Here is a 27,725-nt window from a genome sequence, read left to right as displayed (position 1 = left end):
GGGAGAAAAGATGCCAGTTTAACTACAAGCTTGGTCCAGAATTAGCGTCATATTATTACCCTGTATTCTATTGTTCAAAGTAATCTGATTCAAGAAGGTAAAGAAAAAAAAAATTACCACACTTGCTAAGAAGATGGCATGAACATAGTGCATAAGAGCATGTAAGATAGGTGACATGATTGCTGCCATCTTGGAAAACACAATTTAGCCCAATGTCCAATTAATCTTGTAAAAAACAGTGGTCTAGGTGGAAAGTTTATAATTAGCCTATTTGGAATGCCCATGTATCTCTTTGATCTGAGCATAAGAAGAGATAAGTGAAGATAAAAGAGACTCGCTATTTAAATGTCAAAGTACATAACCCCAAAATTTGCTTACTAGTGATCTCTGTTTTGTTTTGCTTTTCCATCAAATAATGGTAATGATAATCATAATGATAACAAAAATAGTTTTATTTACTAAGCACCTTTTATGTGCCAGGCAACATGCTAAAAGCCTCCTTGCATGGATTATTTCAAAACAATTTTATTGATTATATACTATTGTTATTGATGCTATTTAAAAAAAATTAGGTTTATTCTGGGATGCTAAAAATGCTAGAGGCAGCTATCATACATTTTTGTTGATGTTACGTTTGTCTAATGTTCTTCACTTATTTGTTTCTACTTGGACATAACATCAATCAGAGTGAGTTCGCCTTGTATATAGTTCTGTACTATAGACAGAAGCAATAAGAAAAAGAAAACTTGGACTCTTCTCATTATTAAGTTAAGAAAGCTAACAGAACATAGGAACACTGAAGAAGAAAAAATAATAAAAGAACATAGTTGTGAATAAAAACCATGCATAACACTTTAGGAGGAATAGAAGATAAAAAGGAGGAAAACATTAAATATTACACAGAATGGGCCTGGCTGTTGTGACTCAGTAGATTGAGTGCTGGCCTGTGAACGAAAGGTCACCAGTCTGGTTCCCAGTTAGAGCACATGCCTGGGATGTGAACTAGGTCCTCAGGTGGGAGCGCACGAGAAGCAACCACATATTGATGTTTCTCTCCCTTTCTTTCTCTTTCCCTTACCCTCTCTGTAGAGACAAGTAAAATCTTTAAAAAATTTACACAGAATGAAGTGTTTAAAAGGCCTTGAAAGTAATTGAAGATAGGTAAAGACCATATAACAGGTTAAAGAATGTGGATAGCATATATATACAATACTACTCACTGGAGAAGAAAAACCAAAACAACAAAATAAGATTAAAACTATACTTTAAGAAAATTGAAATAAAAGACTTGAAATTACACATCAGAAGAGTATAGACTACCTTTCTAGAAAAAAAACACAGTATAACCAACAAGAAGACATGGTCTAGAGAAATGGAATTTAAGGAAAAAAAGCTTCTGGGAACATGGGCAAAAAGGCAAAGACTTTAAGGGAAAGAAACTCAGATAGTCATCATACTTTTCAATGCTTTATGCAGCAAATAATAGAGTAACATTTAAGAGACTCAAAGGAAGAAAATATGGCCCACGTATTTTATATCCAGCCAAACTTAACCTTGTGAATAAAGGCTGCAAACACCATAACGGGTGTGCAGGAACTCAGGGAACGTTTTTCTTACGAGCCTTTCTGAAGAATTAACTAGAGAATACACTTCAGAACAATAAAATGACCAGAAGACATAAACCAAAGGGCTCTTGGTAAACACCAAATATATATTTATCTGTAACAGTAAGACAGTACAGTATGAAATTGTCATATGCACTGACAGTACAGATAAAGTGACTATCAAAACAAGGGAAAGTATCTGAAAATAGAATGTTTACTGAGACTAAAAGGTATATTATTTCAAGTTAGATGTTTAGGGATAGAAAAGAATAGAAGGTAAAAATGCTACTACTTATTTTATATTTTTTCATAATAGGAACAATAAACATTAACTTAAAAAAGGGAGAGGATGAGAATTCCATATAAAGGTAAAGATTTGAATAAAATACAAGTCTTTCTTGATACCAGAAAAAGAGATTTGACAAAGCAATAATGATGTAACTTCATAGTGAAAAACTGTATGTTTATGAGGCAATATTAATTAATATGACATATAATGCAATATGACAAAAACTAAGGCCAAATTTATTTATTTATTTATTTTTAAAGTATATTTTATTAAGGAACTTGTAGAGAACTACACCGGCATAAAAAGAGACATAGAAACTATCAACAAAAACCTGGAAGAAATGAAGAATGCAATCTCTGAACTGAACAACATAGTAGAATCAGTCAAAAGCAGACTAAACAAAGCAGAGGATTGGATTAGTGAGTTAGAAGATAATGTGGAAAAAAATTCTCAGATGATACAGCAAAATGAAAAAAGATTGAAAAAGTATGAAGAAGACGTCAGGGAATTACAGGATACCATAAGGAAGAAAAATATAAGAGTAATTGGAGTTAAAGAGGGATCAGAAGAACAAGGAATAGATAAACTGATAGGAGAAATAGTGACAAAAAACTTTCCCAACCTGATGAGAGAAAGTTATGCAAGTCCAGGAAGCACAAAGAGTTCCAATGAAGAGGAACCCCCAAAAACCCACTCCAAGGCACATCATAGTTAAAATGACAACATTCCAAGACAAAGAGAGAATCCTAAAAGCAGCAAGAGAAAAACAGTAAATAACTTACAAGGGAGCTCCAATAAGGCTATCGAACAATTTCTCAACAGAAACACTACAAATCAGAAGGGAATGGTCAAAAATATTTCAAGCAATGAAAAACAAAGGCCTACAACCAAGAATACTCTACCCAGCAAGACTCTCATTCAACATAGAAGGTGAAATAAGGAGTATTTCAGACAAAGGAAGACTGAAAGAATACATCTCCAGCAAACAAGCATTGCAAGAGATGCTAAAGGGAGTGTTCTAAGAAAAAAGAAGGAAAAAAAGAGAGAGGAGAGGAACAGAGGTACAAAGGGAAATGAATAAATACATGTCAATAATAACCTTAAATGTAAATGGATTAAATGCTCCAATTAAAAGACATAGGGTAACGGAATGGATCAGAAAACAGGACCCACATATTTGCTGTCTACAAGAAACACACCTCAAAACAAAAGATTTGCATAGACTGAAAGTAAAAGGATATAAAAAAATATTTCAAGCAAACGGACCTGAAAAAAAAAACTGGGATAGCAGTCCTCATATCAAACAAAATGGATTTCAACGCAAGGGCAATAAAAAGAGACAAAGAAGGACACTTCATAATACTTAAAGGAACAATCCATCAATAAGATATGACATTGATAAACATATATGTACCCAACATAGGAGCACCCAAATACATAAAGCAAATACTAGAAGACCACAAAAAGGATACCAACAACAACACCCTCATAGTAGGGAACTTCAACACTCCATTATCAACAATAGACAGATCATTCAAGCAAAGAAACACCAAGGATATACAGGCATTGAACAACACACTAAACCACATGGACTTAACTGATATATATAGAACTTTTCACCCCAAAGAAGCAAAATATACATTCTTTTCAAAGGCACATGGGACATTTTCAAAGATAGACCACATAATAGGACATAAAACAAGCCTCAACGAATTCAATAAAACTGAAATTATATCAAGCATCTTTTCAGACCACAATGCCTTGAAACTAAAAATCAACCTCAGAGAAAATAATCAAAGACACCCAAACTCATGGAGAATGAATAACACGCTATTAAATAATGAATGGGTAAACAATGACATCAAAGAGGAAATCAAGAAATTTCTAGAAGCTAATGACAATGAACACACAACAGCCCAAAACCTATGGGACACAGCAAAAGCAGTCCTAAGAGGGAAGTTCATAGCAATACAGGCATATCTGAAAAAAACAGAAGAAGCTCAAATTAAAAAATCTAATCATAAAGCTACAAGAACAAGAACAACAACAACAAACAAAGCCTAGATCAAGAAGAAGAAAGGAAATCATCAAGACCAAAGCAGAATTAAACGACATAGAATCTAAACAAAAAATCCAAAAAATCAACAAAACTAGGAGCTGGTTCTTTGAAAAAATAAACAAAATCGACAAGCAATTAGCCAAGCTCTTCAAGAAAAAAGAGAGAAGACCCAAATAAACAAAATCAGAAATGAAAGAGGAGAAATCACGACTGATACCTCAGAAATACAAACGATTGTAAGGAATTACTACAAACATCTGTATGGCAAGAAATTTGACAACCTAGAAGAAATTAACAAATTTCTAGAAACATACAACCTTTCAAAACTGAATCTAGAAGAAGTGGAAAGTCTCAACAGACCAATAACAAAGAAGGAAATTGAAACAGTAATCAAAAATCTCCCTGCACACAAAAGCCCTGGACCGGATGGCTTCACAGGCGAATTTTACAAAACATTTAGGGAAGAACTAACTCCTACCCTCCTCAAACTATTCCAAAAAATCCAAGAAGAGGGAAAAATCCCAAACACTCTCTATGAAGCCAGTATAACCCTAATCCCAAAACCAGGTCAAGACACAACAAAGAAAGAAAACTACAGGCCAATATCACTGATGAACATAGATGCTAAAATCCTCAATAAAATTTTGGGAAACAGGATCCAGCAATACATCAAAAAGACCATACACCATGATCAAGTGGGATTCATCCCAGGGATGCAAGGATGGTTTAATATTCACACATCAATAAATATAATACATGACCTAAACAAAATAAAAGACAAAAATCACATGATCATATCTATAGATGAAGAAAAAGCATTTGATAAAATACAACACCCATTTATGATGAAAACACTCAGCAAAATGGGAATAGAGGGAGCATACCTTAACATAATTAAGGCTATATATGAGAAGCCCGAAGCCAGCATCATACTCAATGGACAAAAACTGAAAGCATTCTCCCTGAAATCAGGAACTAGACAAGGCTGTCCACTCTCCCCACTTCTATTCAACATAGTGTTGGAAGTCCTAGCCACAGCAACCAGACAAAACAAAGAAATAAAAGGCATCCAAATTGGGAAAGAAGAAGTAAAACTATCACTATTGGCAGATGACATGATAGTATACCTAGAAAACCCTATAAACTCCACTAAAAGACTACTTGATATAATAAGTGAATTTGGCAAAATAGCAGGGTACAAAATAAATATACAGAAATCTAAGGCATTTCTGTACACCAACAATAAAATATCAGAGACAGAGGCAAAACAGAAAATACCATTTACTATAGCAACAAGAAAAATAAAGTACCTAGGAATAAACTTAACCAAAGAGATAAAAGACCTGTACACTGAAAATTACACAACAATGAAGAAAGAAATTAAGGAAGATACAAATAAATGGAAGCAAATACCATGCTTCTGGGTGGGAAGAATCAACATCATCAAAATGGCCATACTACCCAAAGCAATTTACAGATTCAATGCAATCCCTATTAAAATACCAATGACATATTTCACTGACCTAGAACAAATCCTCCAAAAATTCATATGGAACCAAAAAAGACCCCGAATAGCAAAAGCAATCTTGAAACAGAAGAACACAGCAGGAGGAATCATGATACCAGACATCAAACAATAGTACAAAGCCACTGTGATCAAAACAGTCTGGTACTGGCATAAGAACAGACATATAGATCAATGGAACAGAATAGAGAGCCCAGAAATAAAACCAGGCCTCTAAGGTCAACTAATATTTGATAAAGGAGGAAGGAACATAAAATGGAGTGAGAAGAGCCTCTTTAACAAATGGTGCTGGAAGAATTGAACAGGGACGTGCAAAAAAATGAAACTAGACCACCATCTTACACCACACACAAGAATAAACTCAAGATGGATTAAAGACTTAAATATAAGCCGTGACACCATAAAAGTCCTAGAGGAAAACATAGGCAGGAAAATTTCAGATATGCCACTTAACAATATCTTCACGGATACATCTCCTAAGGCAAGAGAAATAAAGGAAAAAATAAACAAATGGGACTACATCAAACTAAAGAGTTTCTGCTCAGCAAAAGAAAACATCAGTAAGATGAAAAGGAAACCAACCATATGAGAAAACATATTTGCCAATGATATCACAGACAGGGGACTGATCTCCAAAATATATAAAGAGCTTATATGACTCAACATCAAGAAAACAAACAACCCAACTAAAAATGGGCAAAGGACCTGAACAAACACTTCTCCGAAGAGGACATACAGAAGGTCCATAGACACATGAAAAAATGCTCAACATCATTGGCCATCAGAGAGATGAAAGTAAAAACCACAATGAGATACCACTTTACACCAGTCAGAATGGCCATCATCAACAAATCAGCAAACAACAAATGCTGGCGAGGATGTGGAGAAACGGGAACCCTACTGCGCTGTTGGTGGGAATGCAGACTGGTGCAGCCACTATGGAGAACAGTATGGAATTACCTCAAAAGATTAAAAATGGAACTGCCTTTTGAACCAGCTATTCCACTACTAGGATTATACCCGAAGAATCTTAAAACACCAATTCAAAAGAATTTATGCACCCCTATGTTCATTGCAGCACTGTTTACAATAACTAAGTGCTAGAAACAGCCTAAGTGCCCATCTGTAGATGAGTGGATCAAAAAACTGTGGTACATTTACACAATGGAATACTATGTAGCAGAAAGAAAGAAGGAACTCCTGCCATTTGCAACAACATGGATGGAACTAGAGAGAATTATGCTTAGTGAAATAAGCCAGGCAAAGAAAGCGAAACACCATATGATATCACCTAATACAGGAAACTAAAGAGCAACACAAACAAACAAACTAAATAGAACAAAGAGTAGAATAGTAGTCAGTAAGGGGGAGGGGGGAGGGAGAAAAGGGCGATAAGTAAGGGGAGGGTCTAGTCAAGGAATGTGTATAAATGACTCATGGATGTGGACAACGGGGAGGGATATGATTGTGGGAGAAGGGATGGGCTTAGTGGGGGGAGCAATGGGGGAAAAATGGGACGAATGTAATTGAAAAACCAAAAAATAAAAGAAATTATATATATTAAAAAAAGTATATTTTATTGATTATATTGTTACAATAGTTTCAATTTTTCCCCCTTCGCTCCCCTCTGCCCAGTGCCACCCTTCCCCCAGCAATCCCACCCTCCTTGGTTTATGTCAAAGGGTCATGCATACAAGTTCTCTGGCTTCACCCTTTCCTATATATATATTTTAAACAATTAATTAATTAATTTTTATAACAATAAAAATTAACAATCCCTCCCTCTCAGACTGAAGACCTTTTATAATCTTATAAAGGACAATGGGCAAAGGTCTCGTGCTCCTCTAGCTGCTTCAAACTGCGCATGGTTGTGGTCCAGAAATCTCTAGTAAGAGTGGGGGTGTAGAGAGGAGGGTGGCCTTCCCACATGGGGAAGGATCGTGCAGACTCCAGGTCATTTGGCTGTCCCTGGACAATCGTGTGCTTGGTTTAACAGGCTGGCATCCTTGTTGTATTCTGGAGGCAGCAGATTTGGCAGCAGGGTTAAAAGACATCATTTAATCCAAAACCACTAGATGACAAAAGGCTAGCTGCACTACTTTATAGTCTACCACTGAGCATTGTGATTTTTCTTGAATTGCGATTTTTCTCTAAAGAGTACCCTCCTTGTCATTAAAGAGACTGTATTAAGTCCATTTTTAATTTATTCTGTTCATTTTCATAAACACTATAAGAGCATCAAATGATGACATATGATCTTTAAGTCTGCTTTGCTGTAACTTACACGAGGAACCTTTAGGGTGACTTTCAGTCTGCTTTTCAGGGCATGGGAGCTGAACCCCATACTTGCCATTCAGCGTTGCCTGTAAACACCTGTCTTTTCCAAGTCCTTCAGGTTTTCCATGTACCTTAATGTCCCTTCTAGCCATCTTTCTGGAAAGCAACCTTTGTTCCTTCCCTGGAGAGATTGCCATGAACCGCACAACCAACCAAGGTACAAGGCCTTTTTTCTCAAGGGCTTTTATTACCTTCAAAAGTCAATCCTAGTTCCTCAGGGCTTTTTGGTAACAACCAGAGCCCAAGCATGTCTCCTTTAGGCATGACATTTCAGTCAAAGTCTTGGTCAACAAAACTTCTATTAACAACTGGTCTCATTAGTTTTATGCAAAAAGCCTTATAATCACTTACTTCTTCAGAATGCCAAATTCTGGAAGGATCAGGTAGAGAGAAAGATATACAGTGTGAAGGAAAATTCTTGTCCTTCTAATATTCACTAAAATTGCATTTCCATTCTATATATTTTCTCTTTTTCCCCACTAAAAATTTTTGTTTGTTTTTCTATTACAGTTGTCCTACTTTCTTTCTTATTGCTTTCCCGCACCCTGCCCACCCCTTCTTTCATAGTTAGTCCCCACCCAGTTGTCCATGTCCATTGGTCTTTTATACATGTTCTTTGACTAGACCCTTCCCCTTATTACCATCTTCTCTCCCTCCCCCCACCCCCCTTGTCACCGTTAGTGTACTCCTTATTTACATACCTCTGGTTCAGTTTTGCTCATTTGTTTGTGTTGTTCATTAGTGTCCTGTAATATGTGATAGCATAAAGTATTTTTCTTCTGTTGCCTGCCTTATTTTGCTAAGCATATTTCTCTGTAGTTCTATCTATGTTGTTGCAAATGGCAGGAGTTCCTTCTTTCTTTCTGCTGCATATCATTCCATTGTATAAATGTACCACTGTTTTTTAATCCACTCATTTACAGATGGGCACTTAGGTTGTTTCCAGCACTTGACTATTGTAAAAAGTGCTGCTATGAACATAGGGGTGCATAGATTCTTTTGACTTGGGGTTTCAGGATTCTTTGGATATAATCCAAGCAATGAAATTGCTGGTTCAAAAGGCAGGTCTATTTTTAGGTTTCTGAGGATATTCCATACTGTTTTCCATAGTGGCTGCACCAGTCTGCATTCCCACCAGCAGTGCACCAGGGTTCCCTTTTCTCCGCATCCTTGCCAGCACCAGTTGTTTACTGATTTGTTGATGATGGCCATTCTTACTGGTGTGAGGTGTTATCTCATTGTGGTTTTTATTTTCATCTCTTTGATGGCTAGTGATGTTGAGCATTCTTTCATGTGTCTATGGACCCTCTGTATGTCCTCTATGGAGAAGTGTTTGTTCAGGCCCTTTGCCCATTTTTTAATTGGGTTGTCTGTCTGCTTGGTGTTGGATTGTATACGTTTTTTATATATTTTGGAAATCAATCCCTTGTCTAAGGTATCATTGGCAAATATATTTTCCCCTATGGTTGGTTCCCTTTTCATCTTGCTGATGTGTTCTTTTGCTGAGCAGAAACTCTTTAGTTTGATGTAGTCCCATTTGTTTATTCTTTCCTTTATTTCCCTTGCCTTAGGGGATATATCAGTGAAAATGTTGCTATGTGGGATATCTGAAATTTTCCTGCCTATGTTTTCCTCTAGGACTTTTATGGTGCCATGGCTTACATTTAAGTCTTTGATCCATCTTGAGTTTATTCTGGTGTGTGGTGTAAGCTGGTTGTCTAGTTTCATATTTTTGCATGTTCCTGTCCAGTTCTCCCAACTTCATTTTATGTTCCTGCCCCTTTTGTGAAATATTAATTGACCATAGATACCTAGACTTTTTATTTCTGAGCTCTCTATTCTGTTCCATTGATTTATATGTCTGTTCTTGTGCCAGTACCAGACTGGTTTGATTTCCATGGCCTTGTAGTATAGTTTGGTATCAGGTATTGTGATTCCTCTTATTGTGTTCTTCTTCCTCAAGATTGCTTTCGCTGTTCGCGGTCTTTTTTGGTTCCATATAAATTTTTGAAATATTTGTTCTAGGTCTGTGAAATATGTCATTGGTATTTTAATAGGGATTGCACTGAATCTATAAATTGCTTTGGGTAGTATGGACATTTTAATGATGTTGATTCTTCTCATTCATGAACATGGTATATAATTCCATTTATTTGTATCTTCACTAATTTCTTTCTTCAGTGTTATGTAGTTTTATGAGTATAGGTCTTTTACCTCCTTGGTTAAGTTTATTCCTAGGTACTTTATTTTTCTTGTTGCTACGGTAAATGGGATGTTTTTTCTAGTTTCTATCTCTGATATTTTATTGTTGGTGTAAAGAAATGCCTTTTGATGTCTGAATATTGACTTTGTACCCTGCTATTTTGCCAAATTCACTTATTTGGTCAAGTATTTTTTTTGTGGAGTCTATAGGCTTTTCTATGTACATTATCATGTCATCTGCAAATAATGACAGTTTTACTTCCCCTTTTCCAATTTGAATGCATTTTATTTCTTTTTCTTGTCTGATTGCTGTGGCTAGAACTTCCAAGACTATGTTGAATAGGAGTGGAGAGAGTGGACATCCTTGTGTTGTTCCCGACCTCAGGGAGAATGCTCTCGGTTTTTGCCCATTGAGTATAATGTTGGCTTCAGGTTTCTCGTATATGGCCTTAATTATGTTGAGAGTTTTCATCATAAATGGATATTGTACTTTATCAAATGCTTTTTCTGTACCTGTTGTTATGATCATGTGCTTTTTGTCTTTCATTTTGTTTATGTGGTGTATTACATTTATTGATTTGTGAATATTAAACCATCCTTGCATCCCTGGGATGAATCCTACTTGATCGTGGTGTATGATCTTTCTAATGTGTTGCTGGATCCGGTTTGCCAATATTTTGTTGAGGATTTTAGCATCTATGTTCATCAGCAATATTGGCCTGTAGTTTTCTTTCTTTGTTGTGTCTTGACTTGGTTTTGGAATTAGGGTAATACGGGTTTATAGAACGAGTTTGGGAGTGTTCTCTCTCTTGGATTTTTTGCAATAGTTTGAGAAGGATAGGAGTTAGTTCTTTCCTAAATGTTTTATAAAATTCACCTGTGAACCCATCCGGTCCAGGGCTTCTGTGTGCTGGGAGTTTTTTTATTACTGCTTCAATTTCACTAGTTGTTATTTGTCTGTTCAGGCTTTCTGCTTCTTCTTGATTCAGTTTGGGAAGACTATAGGTTTCCAGGAATTTGTCCATTTCCTCTAGGTTGTCAAATTTCTTGCCATACAGTTGTTCATCATAATTTCTTAGAATCCTTTTTATTTCTGTGGTATTGGTTGTGATTTCTCCTTTTTCATTTCTGATTTTATTTATTTGCGTCCTCTCTCTTTTTTTCTTGATGAGTCTGGTTAAAAGCTTGTCAATTTTGTTTATCTTTTCAAAGAACCACCTCCTACTTTGTCAATCTTTTGAATAGTTTGTTTAGTCTCTATGTCATTTAATTCTGCTCTGATCTTTATGATTTCCTTCCTTCTACTCACTCTGGGCTTTTTTTGTTGTTTTTCCCCTAGTTCTTGTATCTGTAGAGTTAGATTTTTTATTAGAGATTCTTCTATTCTTTTTAGATAAGTCTGTATTGCTATGAACTTTCCTCTCAGGACTGCTTTTGCTGTATCCCATAGGTTTTGGATTGTTGTGTGTTAATTATCATTTGTTTCCAAAAAACTTTTTGATTTCTTTCTTGATGTCATTGTTAACCCATTCATTATTTAATAGCATGTTATTCATTCTTCATGAGTTTGAATGTTTTTGAGTTTTTTCCTAGAGGTTGATTTCCAGTTTTAAGCCATTGTGATCTGAGAATATGCTTGATATAATTTCAATTTTCTTCAATTTGTTGAGGCTTATTTGTGTCCTACCATGTGGTCTATCTTTGAAAATATTCTATGTGCACTTGAAAATAATGCATATTTTGCTTCTTTGGGGTGAAAATTTCTATATGTATTAAATAAGTCTTTTTGATCTAGAGTGTTGTTCAATGCCTCAATATCTTTGGTGTTTCTTTGCTTTGAAGACCTGTCCATTGTTGACAATGGGGTGTTAATGTCCCCTTCTATGAGTGTGTTGCTGTCTATATCATTCCTGAAGTCTTTCATACATTTTCTTACATATTTGGGTGCTCCTATGTTGGGTGCATATATGTTTACCAGGTTTATATCTTCTTGATGAATTTTTCCCTTAAGTATTATGAAATTTTCTTTTTTGTCTCTTTTTATGGACTTTGCTGTGAAATCTGTTTTGTCTGATATAGGTATTGCTACCCCAGATTTTTCTTCATGTCCTTCACTTGAAATACTTTTTTCCATCCCTTCCCTTTCAATCTGTGTAGATCATTTGTTCTAAGGTGGGTCTCTTGTAGACAGCATATATGTGGGTCATACTTTCTAATCCATTCAGCTACCCTATGTTTTTTGAATGGTGCATTTAATCCATTTACATTTAAGGTTATCATTGATAGGTACTTATTCATGGTCATTTTCCCCATTTTGTACCTGTATTCCTCTCTGTTTCTTCATCTTTTTAAAGAATACCCTTTAGCATCTCTTGCAATGCTGGTTTCGTGGAGATGTATTCTTTTAGCCTTCTCTTGTCTTGGAAACTCCTTATTTCACCTTCCATTTTGAATGAGAGCCTTGCTGGGTAGAGTATTCTTGGTTGTAGGCCTTTATTTTTCATTGCTTAGAATATTTTTTGCCATTCCTTTCTGGTTTATAGTGTTTCTGTTGAGAAATCTGATGCTAGCCTTATTGAAGCCCCTTGTATGTTATTAGCTGTTTCCTTCTTGCTGCTTTTAGGATTCTCTCTTTGTCTTTGAGTGTTGCCATTTTAATTATGATGTATCTTGAAGTGAGCCTGTTGGGGTTCATCTTCATTGGGACCCTCTGTGCTTCCTGGACTTGCATGACTCTTTCTCTCATCAAGTTGGAGAAGTTTTCCTTCATTAGTTTTTCAAACAGGTTTTCTATTCCTTGTTCCTCGTATTCTCCTTCTGGAATTCCTATGATACAGATATTGTTACATTTCATGTTGTCCTGCAGCTGTCTTAAAACCTCTTCATTCTTTTTCAGTCTTTTTTCATTTTATTGCACTGTCTGGGAATTTTTTTCTACTTTGTCCTCCAGCTCACTGATCAGATCTTCTGCTTCCTCTAGTCTGCTTTTAATTTCTTCTACTGTGTTCTTCAATTCAGAATTTGTATTTTTCATTTTCTCCTGGTTCTTATTGATAGCTTCTCTGTCCTTTTTCATGCTGGTATAATTCTCAGTAAGTTATTTGTAGTTTCCCTGGAGTTCTTTGTAGTTTTCTTTGAGCTCGCTGATCTCATTGAACTTCCCTATAATCCATCTTTTGAATTCCATTTCTGATAGTTTGTTTCCCTCTATTTCATTTAGCACTCTTTCTGGGGATTCTTCCTTTCCTTTAAATAGGGGTTGTTTCTCTGTCTCCCCATTTTTGTGACTCTTCTTTTTTGTTGCTGCTTTTTAGATTGATCTACACTTCCTAGATCTGCCCCTGGTGGCATCAGATCATGTACCATTCTGGGCCTAGGCAGCCTGTTAGAGACTACCAGAGATCTACTGCCTTTGTCTATCTCCTTTAGTTGTTAATTTATTCAATCTGTGATCAGTCATCAGGCTTAAGGATGGAGGGTGGGGCAGCTTTATTCCTGTGGGCGGGGCTTTTGCTTCCCCTCAGGCTGATTCCACTTGGAGGGGAATGGTCTGCCTGCAGTATGGGGAATGAGTCAGCACTGGGACCTGGTTGGCTGCTCCCCCAGTTCTCCCCTCAAAGGCACTGCCCCAAATTCTCCCCAAGCGTCTCTAGTCCTCTCTGCCCTCCCTCTTCTTGAGCCCAGGGTAAGTGGGTGCCAAAGTATTTTCATACATGATCCACATAAGAGCTCTTTCTCTCCAGCTGTTTCTCTCAGGCCAGCAAAATATTCTGTGGCTTTTTCCTTGTCACAGCTGGATGCTACTTTACTTTCCTCCATTTTGCTGTAGGCTAGGAAGCCCAGCTGGGGTTTTAGACCCTGCCCTTCTCAGGGGGAACTCCTGGCTGCTGAGCTGTTTCTCATCCCTTCAGCTGCCACTCATGGGAGCCCAGCCAGCCCTTTCACATCTCTGCACTTCCTACTGGTCACGTCGTGATGAAGTGGCCTTTTCTGTCTCTCTGTGGTTATAGGACTTCTCTCCAGCTAGTGTTCAGTTGGTTATTCCAGATGATTTCTCCACAATTAAACTGTAAGTCAACACTAGTCCTGGGAGGAGGTTAGTGTAGCTTCCACTTACTCCTCTGCCATCTTGGATCTCCCCAAATTTATTAATTCCATCAATATATATATATATATATATATATATATATATATATATATAAATGAACTTATTCAGTCATGAAGAGCATTCACATTCACATTCCATATGAAGACACATCTAAATTAAATAAATTCAAAAATGTAAAAATAAGTAAGTAAAAGACTGCATGCATTCTAGAAAAAAATCCAAAAGTTAAAATTTTGACATTTAACAAATTAGTATTCAAATCAAAAAGCATTAGTAGGCAATCAATGACAAATTATAATTCTTAAAGCTATAATTCATAATTTTATAAATAAAATTTGTTAATAATTAGTCAATTAACTACCCAATAACATAAATTAATAAATCAAAAACCATAGTAGGAGAAATAATAAATAGCAGAAACACTAACAATAGACTTTTAACACATTTTTTTTCTCAATCTAAAAGAGAGAAAATGGACTAAAGAGATAAAAGACAATGTATTAATAAGGTAAATTTTAATAAGTATATTGTAAACTCTAAACTCTAATAACAAAGGCTTCACCTTTTCAAGTCCACATGGAACTGTCTATAAATTGGACTATATTTTGCCTACAAATGTATACCAAAAATAAAATCTCTTTAATAAATTTTATCTGCACCTGGTATGACAAAAAACATTAGCAAACCACAATTCAATAAAATGACATAATTAATAACAATAAAAAGTCCTTTGAAATGGGCCATTAAAAAGCATTGTTATTAAATAATGCAGTTTTCAGAGAAAAATGTATAGCTTTAGATATCTATATCAACAATAAATAAATAAACAAATGTGAATCAACAACCCAATGTAGAAAAAGGACTACAGAGTACCCTCAAAATGAAAAACAAAACATTAATTAAAAAATCTAAAATAAGTGAAAAAGAAAAATTTAGAATTAATAATAAATCCAAATGCCCATTTTTTAATGAGAAAAAAAACAAGAAAATAGTCAAACTGCTAGCTAGCAACTCAAGACAAAGAAGGAAATTACAAATATGTAAAATAAGAAATGACTAGAGTGGTATAGCTATTAAAATAGAACATTAAAAAAATCAATAAAAACACTATGAACATACAGTAGTAAACATAAGGTGAAATTAATTTTCTAGACAAACACAACTATCCAAATTGCCAAAGCAGGGATACACTTTAAACAGATCAATTATCACAGACAAAAATAGAGTAGGTGATGCACAGTATGATAGTTCTTGTGAGTTCAGTTTGGTGATCAGACTCATAAAATACATGGTTTTAATCTATTACTACACTTAATTAGCTTAATGGAAAATTTTAGACTGGAGGTAAAGCAAGTAGAGCATCATAATAATTCAAGTACCCAGCATTTACAGAAGCCAAGGTACATGTGCCTTACCATGACCCAGAGAAGCCACAACTCTAGCTTTATGCCAGTCTTTTTCACCATTCTAGTCAAGGCCTACATTTCAATGGAGAGCTCCTTCAGTCCTATGTAGTCCCTCATGCAGAAAAAGCAGATTAAAAAAAATTCATGTTTATGTCTATTCTATATTTCCAAAGGAAACAGTACCATGCAAATGTATTAGAGTCATTCTCTTAAGCAGGCCTGTATCAACACTCTTGATTCATAGTAGTTAAAAACCTGCACAAAAAAGAAAAAAAGACCTGGCAGCATACATGATGTCACAGGAATTCCAACAAACTTTTAAATATGAGATGGTCCTAGATGCTACTTAGATTATTCCAGAACATTGAAAAAGAAGGAAAGATTTCATATACATTTTATGAAGTGTTTAACATTGATTCACAAATCTTACAAAACTTACACTTAAAAAGATATATGACTAACCTTGCTTATGACCATGATGCAAAAATCTTAAATAAAGTTGAACAATGCATTAAAAATAATACATCATGATAAAGTAGAGTTCATTCTAGGAACTTAAGGGTGAATCAATAGAGGGAGACAAGAAACAATATAATCCATCATATAAATAGCACTAAGGAGAAAAATCTTGATCATTCCTATTTTGGTTAATTTATTTATTGCTATACATCAAACCTCCCTAAAACACAGTGATTGAAAATAATAATAATAATTTATTTATTTGCTTATGATTTTGCAATATGAGCTTATGATTTTGCAATTCGATAGGGATAACTTTATTTTATGTGGTATCTGTTGCTGGAATATCCAAGATGGCTTTGGTTATATATCTTTTCAGATGGGATGGGTGAAACAACCATATGCTGGCCAAACATCTCTCTCTTTATGAGAACTTTCCATGTAGCTAGCTTGGGCTTCCATATAACATGACAGATTCAGGATAGTTATACTGCTTACATCGTGGGTGGCTTCCCCAAAGTACAAAAATAGAAGCTTTCAGACTTTTTTTAATGTCATTTCTTCCATATTTCATAGGTAAAAGAGAGGCCAAGTAGATTCTACCTCTTAAGGGGTAAAGCAAAGCTCATTTCTCAAAATAACATGTGAGACGGGCAACATTGCTGCAACCATCTTTAGAAACACAAGCCATGACACTTAGAAATTTAAAGTAAATGATAATCCGTTTCTGAAGTTTTTTTTGTTTGTTTGTTTTGTTTCTTTTTGTTGTCTTGGCACTCAAAAAAAATAATTATAAAATTTACTTGGAAAAACAAACAAGAATATTCACACACACACACACCCCTGAAAAAGAATAACAATGGGAGTAGCTAATTTTACCAGATATTAAAACATGTAACTTCTATAATCAAGATGGAGTGATTCTGATGCATGAACAGAGAAAGCACTGGTACAAAATACAAAACACAGAAATAGACTTAAGTGTATATGGAAGTTTACTATGAGATAAAAAAAAGACATCTCAAATCACTGTAAAAAAAAAAAGATGGAGTTTTAAACAATTGCTGTTGGTATAACTGAATAACCAAATGAACAAAGTTAAAATTAGATAAACTTGTCACTCAGTACATCAGGGTAAATTCCAAGGAATTAGAGATATATATGTTAAAACAAATAAAAACTCATTTAAGTTTTACAACAAAACATGCAAGAATTTCTTTATAATTTGTAAGTGACTCAAAATCAATAGTAACATAAAAATGAACTATTTTCTTGGTAAAATGCATTATAAACAAAGTATAATGACAAAGAAGAATCTTTGAAATCTTCAGTGATGTTTCTTGCTCTCTCTCCTTTCCCCACCTCTCTAAAAATAAATAAATAAATAAATAAATAAATAAATAAATAAATAAATAAAATTTTAAAAATGTCTTAAAGTATTTCCAGTAAACATATTGTTGATGATAATATTGGCAATTTTATTTTGAGACTATATTTGTGATAAAGCAAGTGATTTATTTTGTTGGTGTTTTTGAACTTCAGGATTCTTGTTTCAGATGAAGAGAGAATTGTCAAGAGAATGTATCTTATATAGGGAGTGTAATTAAGTGTGGGTCCCATGAGATGCTCTTTGAAATCTACTGTGTATTTGTACAAAGGCCACACCTTCTGTAAGCTTCTTTCCCTCAGTGAGTGAGTATAGCGGGGATATTCAGATGGATCTGTTTCTGGGAGCCATAATTCTTTATTGGCTGACTTTGGATCAAAGGCCTTTCTACCAGTCTTCTTCAGGTATCTTTCTCCCCGAAGTCCCACACCAGTACTCCTGTTGCTCCATCCAGTCCCTTTCCTCATCTGTATACTCTTCTGCTCTGAGCCTTCAAGTGGCCATCATTCCTGATTCTTGACAGTCCCCACTGCCTTGTACAGTTATGGAGAAATGCAGTATTCTTCTGCTTTGATTGATTTTCTCTGGCAAGGAGTTACTCCCTGGAATTTCATTGCATCAAATTCTTTTCCACCTTATATAGAATTTTTCAGAAATTATTAACTACAGATACACAAATAGAGACTAGGTAAATACAGCACAAAGATGTTGAGCCTTGAGACCTTCACCTTTCTAAAGCCTCATCTGCTCAGGGTGCTATGCATGACCAGCCTCAGCATTCTGTGGAGAAGGAAAACTGATTCCCACAGACAGAGAGGAGGTGGGAGGCAAGCATATCAAACCGGGGGTTACTTTCCTTGCTTTTTATTTTCCCATTGGCTTGCACTGTATAAATATAACAAGAAGATCTGAAGTATATTTCAAATCAGAAAAAAGATGTAGCTGCCTCCCGGAAGGGAGAAAAAGTAAAGTTGCATTTTAATGTTTTTTAAGAATAAAATCAAACACATTCAGAGACTAAGAACATTTATTTCCTAAGCAAACTTCTCCCTCTCAAAGTATCAGAACATCTTAACCTACAATATTTAAGAATCAAGTAGAGATATATGCCAAATGCACAAAAAAACCTAGAGGTTCAGAGACACTTTCTCACAGAAGCCAACCTATTTTGTCCCCTCAAATAAAAGCACAAGTTTTCATCTAGGGGGAGTAGAATTTGATTGATATAAGATACCACAGTTTTCAGGACTCCCACTTGGGTTTCCCTCAAAATAGGAAAAGAAAAGAAACAGCTGTCTAGTGTGCATGCTAGCACTTCTCATCTTTCTTCTGTGTGCTTCTGACAAAGGTTTTTTTTCCCAGAGATGCTGAGTGCTTTACTGAACATTTGATCATTTAAACACTCACATAGAAAAGGTGCAGAAAGTGGTGCCATTTATCTTCTCGATGGGAATTTGATTCTCATTCCATCTTACCAATAAATGAATCCCACTTCTCAAGTCATTTTCTTTTCTCAGAGTTAATAAACTATAAATGGATGACCTCCTGGAAATTCCATGGAAATCACAGTCTGTAGTGTAAAAGTTTCTAAACCATAAATCTTTTTAAATGTAATCCTGAGTGACCTGACTCCTAAGGAACATTGTTTCAAATATACATATATATATATATATATATATATATATATATATATATATATATATATATATATCCCCCCTCCTCGTCGGCAGCCATCCATCTCGAGAGACGATGGTGTAGCTTCTTAAGAGTCTATCTGCACCGCCGAGAATGGCTGTGCAGTCCGACTCGGGAGTGACACGGTATCTGTCTCCTCCAGTGTTGAATCGACATCTTGCGATGACGCTGGAGTGTCCTCTCCAGTGAAGCTGAAGCTACAGAGCCTGGGCAGGGTGATATGGAGGGTCTGCTGTTGCCCATGCAGCAGACCCCCCCTCTCTTCGCAGCTGAAGGGTCCAAGGGAAAGACGGAGTCAATACAGCTTGGCTTCAGGTGCGCCGCAGGAGTTGCCGGTGTTGACTACAACGTCAAACCGCCTTAGGGACTCCGGCTCCGGATTTTCTGTCGGGGTTTACTCCCTTAGCCTTTCCCCTGAAGAGGTATGCCGCAAGGCAGCGGAGGTTTTCTGGAGTCAGAGTTTTCCTTCTCTGATGTGCCCTGACTGGAAGATCGAACCAGTGACACTTAGCTCGCAGGCCGACGCTCAATCCACTGAGCCAAACCAGCCAGGGCTCATATATATATATATATATATATTTTTTTTTTTTTTTTAGAGAGAGAGAGAGAGAGAAAGAAAGGCCACCATGAATAGCTTACAAGAAAAAACAGGAGATTCAAAAACCACAAATTGGATTTACCTTCACTATTTTTCCCTCTTATATCTTTAAAAAGTAATCCTTCATATATTAAAACTAGATTTTGCTATTAAATTTATGCTCAAAGGACAGGAGTTGAAATTGTTCCCTGGTTGCTTTTATCCTTCCATATAATTTCTGGTATTCATGTAATTGTTAGAGAACATGCAATTCAGATATAAAAAGTATGTACATACAAAACATAAAAATAATAGGTACTGCAAATTAAAAGCATGTTGCAAGACTAGTAAAAACACACTGAGTTGCTTGATATTAAAAAGTTCTAAAATACAATATGTTGGAAATAATGTGGAGCAAAAGGAACTTTCATGCTCTGGTAGTTGGGGTGTAAATTGTTTCAACCTTTTTGGAAACAGCTTGGCATTATTTTGTAAAGTTGAACAACTTTATAACTATTCCATTGCTAGCTACATACCTTAGAGGAATTTATGCTGAGAATACATGTATTGGAAATTCTAACAGCATGTTTATAATAGACCCAGATGAGAAACAACTCTGAGGTCTATAACAGAATGTATAAATAGTTGTATATTCATGTAAGAGACTACAATGAAAATGAGGTACAGCTCTGAAGGACAGGAAGGTTTCTCCATGCTATTTGAAGCAAATCCCCATGGTCTATGTCATTTGGATCTTTTGTCATCTGGCTTGAAATCATTTGCACCTTGCTGAAGAGAGCTGGAGAGGAACAAATAGCTGACTTCTGTAACTTAATCTAGTCTACCGTAAGAAGTGAATACTTGCTAACTTACTCCACATGATAAATTGTTCCAAGTTGTACAAAACAGGTGATAAGGCAAGCAAGACAGAGTATGGCAAGAAAAATATAATGTAGGAAATAAGTTCTGAAGGGAGAAGGAGCATGCTATAGATGGAAATTTGCCTCCCTATCCCCAGAATTAAAATGTTGAAACTCTTAACCCCCAGTATGATGGTATTTGGAGATGGACTTTTGAGAGGCAATTTTGTTTAGATGAGATCGTGATGGTGGGTACCTCATGATAGAATTAGTGCCATATGAGAAAGGCACCAGAAAAATTGTTCTTGCACTCTCTTTGCTGTGTGAGGACACAGTGAGAAGGTGGCCATCTGTAAGCCAGGAAGAGAGCTCTCACTAGAAGCAAACCATGCTGGTACCCTGATTTGGACTTAAGAGTCTCCAGAACTGTGAGAGAAATGTCTGCTGTTTACAGCCATGCAATCTGTGATATTTCTTATGGCAGCTTGAGCTGACTAATATAGAGCAATTTAACAATAAAACACCAAGAAAGGAAACATGTAGATTAATCAGTGTCAAAAATTTTTATTTGGGGAAAAGTAAGATTTTTTTCTTTATAATCCATAGAAAAGACAAAACAAAAAGCATTTTGTTGTACTGGAGAAAATGTACAAGATTGATCTCTCTCTGACATTAAGGTACTATAAGAACATATCTCCCATATTTAATACTCATATGAATTTTCTAAAAATCTAATTGTTTCATGTAAAACAAAAGAAATCAAATTTAGATTATTTGAGACCAAATAAATACAGATGCATGTAAATTGTTTCATCAGTGAACTTATCATAGGAAATAAAGCCATTTCTGTCTTAAAACTGATTTTTCATAGATAAGTGTGCTTGTTTCTTAAGAAGATAACATTTCAGTCTTTATAATAAACTCTTACTCATCTGCTATTTTTTTACTTTCCACTAATTTTTCCAGACTGAGTGAATAAAAAATCACTTTAAAGCAATTGAGGCACAGTGAGGTTGAATTATATATTCAAACAAGTACTGTGAGTAAATATAAATTCTAGAAATATGAAGTGTAGTCTATGCCAGAGCTCACTAGCTGTAAAAGAAATTGACATTAACTCTGAACAGACCAGTTGATTAGAATTCCAGTCCAGGCTGGACTGATGATGTGGCTGAATAGCTTTCCACAGAGGTCTGAGATCTGACTCTGATAACTTCCAGGGCCACTTCCAAGGTAAAGGTGGCATACCTCTCTCCCCAGCCCCAATCCTGCCACCAGGTTCCATCTTTCAAATACATTCTCATTGTTTTTATGATGTGAAAATATGTGATATAAATATGATGTTTTGATATATTTTGAGGCTTCACTATAATAGAATAAAGCCTTGGGAATTATGATATCTAGATTAAAAGCTGAATTCCAATTGATTACAGTAATATCTAAAGTAAAAACAAAACATATTCTCCTTTAGGGCTTGATTTGAAGATAATTAAAATTGTTTCAAAATGTAGCATAGAGATAAGCATGTAGACTTCCAAGTAGACCTTTTTAAAAAAGTATTGTTATTAAAATAGATATAATCTCAGATTGAATTTATTGATCATTCAGCAATTGTTTATTAGAACACATCACAATGGTGAATCAAACTTTGCCTATTAGAACATTCTCATTTGTACAGTTAAAGTACTAAGGTGATTAATGTTATAAATATTTATTGAAAGACCTTATCTTTAAAATGAGTGAACTATTAAGAAAATAACTCTTGGTAATAAGTTTCTCATTTAACCATTTTCCAAATTTTTTTCTTCTGAGAGCATGATCATTTAAAATGTTTCCTCTGAAGGTTAATCTTGTAAAGAAAGTAGATGTGGAACACAAACAACATAATTAAATCATAAAATTGGTAACCTAATTTTTGAAAATTACAAATATATTTAGAGTCACTCATGTAGAATTATATAAACATGTTTAGCTAATGATCAAACAAGGTTGGTAAAAATTAATTCATCCATATAACTTTAACCCATTTTGGAAGTGGTAGAGTGTAAACAACAAAGCTGGAGTATTTGCCTTTATAAAACTTATAACCCTAAGATTTTGCAACAGACCTACTTCACTTCTTGAGGAAGTAACTCTTTTTGTAATATTTATTTAGGCAAGGTTTCTTAGGTCACTGTTAAATAAATCTAGTTAAGTAAGTGTAATGCATGTTAAAAATTTAAGAATTCCTAACCACACACTCTACATTAACTTTCTTTTCTAATATTTCCCCTTGCTGAGAAGTTCCAGGTTCTCTAATGTAGTGTGGTATAATAATTGATTATTTATATAACTTTTTTTACTCTTCTGCAAATAGTTCAGGAGTTATAGATTTTATCCTTTTCATTTCTAATTTATATAACAAAAATACTTGTCTTCCTCATAGATGTTATAGGAAATAATGTCTGTGTATGTAAGACTTGAATAACAGTACAAGAGGAACAGTATGATCTTATGCATTGTCAGTATAATGGTCATGTTTCTTAGATTGGTTATAAATTAATATGTTTGGTGATTAATGATAGAGCATGACATTTTAAATCACAAGCTTTACAGCTGCTAGAGGCTTACAGATAATGTAACCCATCATGAAACCAAGGTTCAGAAAAATGTGGTGAGTTGATAAGTAGAAAGAATTCAAGACTGATGTCCATCTTAAATTTTAGTTCCAATATTTCATGTTTTCATTTAAAATGTTTAAATTTATGACTATTTTAAAAATAATTTATTTTAATTATACAAGTAATACAGTCTCCTGGGGGAATCCTTACAGTATTATAGATAATGTTAAAGTCCACTTTGATTTCCAAACCAATTGCGCAACAACATCTTTTTCAGAAAGATGCGCAAATTTCATATGATGAATGTGTCTGCTTAGATTAAGTTTAGTTAAAATAATAGAAAGACCCAAAATGACAGTGGCTGAAACAAAATGTAAACTCTTTTCAGTCCTGTATTCCAGAAGTGCATATAGTATCAATTAAGGCTGGGCTGGTGCTCCAAGGTGTCAGGGACCCTGCTCCTTTCTCTTTTCTCTCCATAGTAGTGGCCTTCAACTTAAACCAAGGTGGAAGCCAGAGCAAGAGTCGTTATATTGTATTCTAACTGCAGGAAAAAGGGTACCCTTCCTTTTTAAGTAAGCTTCCTAGAAGTGATACATAAGTTTCACTAGGATACCATAGGGGTAAAGTTAGTAATATGGATATAAATAGCTGCAAGAGAAGCTAGGAAATGTAGTCTTTATTTCAGAAATCTACATGACCAGGTCAAAACTGGGACTTTGCATTTTCATTAAAGAAAGAAAAACCGTGTCTACCGTCACCCAGAGGCAGCAAGAATTCTACTGCTATTACTTACTCCCTTTTTTCTGTTTGGCCAGATATCTCGTAAAAACCTCAGCCATTAGTAAGAGAGCCAGGCCTGGTAGAATATTAGAGGTTCCTTCCTTATTACTGAATGGTGCCTAGAAATCCATTCTTTTTGCTTTGCATGTCTGATGTCCCTAGAGATAATTTTGATATTTTTCTCATAAACTATTCCCAAAAACAATAACAACAGTGCGATAAAACAGTAAACTACAAATTATGTAATAAAATGAAGAACCAGTTGATGCTCTCTGTTTTCATGAGTACACAAATATATACATAAACAGTAGATAATAACCTTGAAGAATGCATACAAAGCTGATAATGATGGTTACCTTTGCTGTTTTGGGATTGTGGATGGTAATCAAATTGGACTTTAACTTATCTGTCATGTTCTAAAGATTTTAAATAAAACAAAGTGTAGTTGGGGGGTGGGGGTAGTGAGGAGTCGACTTACTATATAAAAAACTTTGGGCACTCTGGTGTATCTCCACTGCATATTCACTGTATCAATTACAGGTTTTGTTTGTGAGCAGTAGAAGCCAATTCTAATGAACCAAATTTTTAAAAAAGTAATTTATTATAGGAGCACTAATTATCAAAGATTTGAAGAAAAAGTTGACTGATGGGGCTATGTAGTAGGAATTAAGGACAGTTACTACAACTCCAGCTGCTTTTCATTTTGGGCCTCTCTGCTTATGCTGTATATTTCCTGGAGTTGAAGTGACATTGGTCAAGCTTGAGGCATATTCATTGGCTGAGGTTTAGGGGGTAATAATTGTGAGTAAGCAGTGACCTTGATTGACTGACTAAGTTACAGAATGTGGGACGGACCATTGCTCAAATAAAAATAAGGGTTCTCTTACCAAAGGGGAAGAAAACACAACAGGTGTCTACCACTGTCACAGAAGACCACATACCGAAGTGTATTTCATTCCCTCCACCATAATTTTCAGAATGTTTTATGGGTCTGTGAGGAAATAGTAAGTTTGGGAGCTAAGGTTATTCTCTTTATTTTCACATAGGTCTTAATTTAGTTATATTGCAATGAGCTACATTGTTTAACAACTATTTTTGTACTTTTACGTTTTAATAAAAAATGTTTTTTGTTTTTTGTTTTTTATTGCTCTTGGTTGCTTAGCTAACAAGCCTCAAGCAAAGGGCACATAGGCTAATGTTTGCAAACTTTTGCTATTCTTCCATGGGTAGAATTATACTTTTTTATCTAATTAATTGCAGGCTTGGCTATGGCACTTGCTTTGGGCAATAAAATGTCAGTGGAAGTGACATGTTTCTCTTATGAACAGTTGCTGTAATAGCCAGTGTGTGGCCATGTTCTCTTTTCCCTCTGCACAATAATCAAAGATGTTTCAGATAAATGTTGTTTCACCAGCCTCTCTGCTCATTCCTCAAAGGTGAAGAGCCACAGTCAACCTACTATTGATGCATAGCATTATTGAGAAATAAGCCCTTTGTAACTGTAAACCATTGAGAATTGGACCATTAGTTACTACAGCATAACCTAACCAGTCCTGACTGATGCACTTGTAAAACTAATTTTTGTTTAAACTTCACAGAGAATTTCTAACTGATTCTGGTTTTAAATGTAAACCATAAGCAGGAAATTAGGTAGAAACTGACCAAGTGATAAGATTATCCTATGAACAATGGAGAAATAATACATTTTGGGGTTAAGCAACTGACAAAGTAAGTTTGATATTTTAGAGATTTAATATCAGAGCAGTGCACAGGTATATTGTAATAAGGAAGACTCACTTTTGTACAGAATGATGAATTGAAAAATGTCTCAAATATCTGATTCTTTCCATTGGTACTAATCAGTGTGTTTTTAAATGTATATTTAGATGTTTAAATTATTAGTTGGTGTCAATATCAAACCATCACATAAAGCTAGAAAAGCAAAAGCTGACAGTTATAACCAATTTAAAAGGTTGCATTCTTAGATCAACAAAATAATTAGTAGGTTACATATTGTACATGTCTATATTGATTTAATGAAACCTGATAGTCATTTGTCTTTAACTCTTTACAAAAAGAAATAACCAGGTCCATTTTGCTCTTCTATATTTTTCATGTCTATCCCTTCCTATCCTTACCACCCTGGCTTTACATCAGGTCTACATCATCTCTTAGCAAAGCTTTGTAATAGCCCCCGGTGAAGCCCTCAGTGTGGCTGTCCTCCAGGCTATATTTTTCATAGCTACTGAATGTTCTTTCTAAAACACGCACTTGAAATTTTTATTTCCTTGCATAAGATCCTTGTGGTTCAATATCTTCTGGGAGCCAAGGTTCAAGCTCCTTAAAGTAACAACACAGGCCTTTATGGAAGGGCAGCGTATCCTGGTAGTTATGAGAATGAGTTCTAGAACCAAGCTGGCTGGGTTTGGATACAGGTTCTGCTGCTACCAGCTGGGCGATCTTAACTAAATACTTAGAACAATATGCCTTTAAAAACGTTAGCTTTTATTAGTATTATATGGTTTATCCCTCACTTCCTGCACTTACCTTCTGACTGCTTTGCAATTACTGAAGGGCTGTATGAAGTTTTTTATCTCTGTTATTTCTTTCCTTTGTAGTTTCTGCCACCCCCTTCTTGCCCCAAACTGTCAAATTCTATCTCATCTTTTAACATCTAGTTCAACAGTTGTTTTAAAGGTAAAGATTAGGTGACTTACTTGAATAGATGGTATATTTCTTTGTCCCCTGATGCCCACCCATATCTCTATTACAATTATCACATGGTATGACATTATAATGTTTATGTATCTCTTCACTTTCATGAGACCACAGGCAACTTGAGAGCAGAAATTATGAATTATATCTCATTCATCTTTGTGCCTGGCATAGTTCTCAGTACATACCAGGCAAATGATAAAAATGTTTGCTGAGTATATGGGAAATTGCCATATAAGGAAAGGATTGTTATTTTGTAAATTATTCTTGGACTCTTTATTATGTGGTTCAGTGTTGCTTGATTGAGATTTTTGTAATAAATTCCCTTTAAAATTTACTTACAGAGAAAGTTATTTCTCTCTTGAATTCTTAATGCTTCCTTTTATGTGACAGAAATAACATAGTTTCCTTTCTTACTTTGATTATCTCTAGTCATAAAGCCACCCTTAATACTCTGTTCCAGTAACTAAATCAGCTTAGGTGTATAGTAGTTTAATTTTCTTATATTAAATAAATAAATTGTACTTAAATTAAGTAAATTTAAAATTATTGTGGGTAGTGAGAAATGTAAATATATTGAATTTTCATGGTGTGCTAAAAGAACAAAAGGGTCATATAAGTGAAATTAACTGTATCTGCATGAGTATTATTTATAGACCTTATTCCAATCATCTGTAAATAGTAGCTATCACCATATAAAATTAAATTGAGAAAATTAGTAGATTATTATAATTATATATGATTTATAATGGTTGTGTATTTTATATACATATATAGTTTTAGTGTTATAAGAAAATTGTCATTTGAAATAAAGAAGCTTATTGTTGACCTGAAAGTGTTCTAAATATATTTCTTATCTAATATATTATAACTGAAGACTTGTTTTTTATAGGACATTAACAAGTGCTGGTAAAGACCTGCAAGATAATTTTCTGAAGGCTCTGGCAGTGAGAGAAGAAGACAATTGCAATGGAAAAGTGAGCGTGAGTACATTTCATCTAACAACTATACGTGTGCTCTGAAGGCACATGTTAGTGTATAGTTAGTTAATAATATAACATCTTCCTCCAAAAGTAATTCATGATGGATATAATATGGCTTTTAATTATTTATACATTA

The 27,725-nt window shown here is 34.9% G+C and overlaps 1 protein-coding gene across 1 annotated transcript in view; it reads left to right on the top strand.

The window, feature by feature from the left end:
- CFAP299 (cilia and flagella associated protein 299) overlaps positions 1 to 27,725 on the top strand; it is a 556,975-nt gene that overhangs the window by 181,072 nt on the left and 348,178 nt on the right. The window contains exon 3 of the mRNA XM_090268084.1: positions 27,499 to 27,583. Coding sequence (XP_090124210.1) covers positions 27,499 to 27,583 — 85 coding nt within the window. The remainder of the gene's footprint in view (positions 1 to 27,498; positions 27,584 to 27,725) is intronic.

The sequence above is a fragment of the Furipterus horrens genome, unplaced genomic scaffold (assembly GCF_987537825.1).
Source record: "Furipterus horrens unplaced genomic scaffold, mFurHor1.1.pri manual_scaffold_2, whole genome shotgun sequence".
Classification (NCBI taxonomy): domain Eukaryota; kingdom Metazoa; phylum Chordata; class Mammalia; order Chiroptera; family Furipteridae; genus Furipterus; species Furipterus horrens.
Note: the sequence above shows the minus strand (reverse complement) of the source record. Positions and strands in the feature narration are given on the sequence as shown.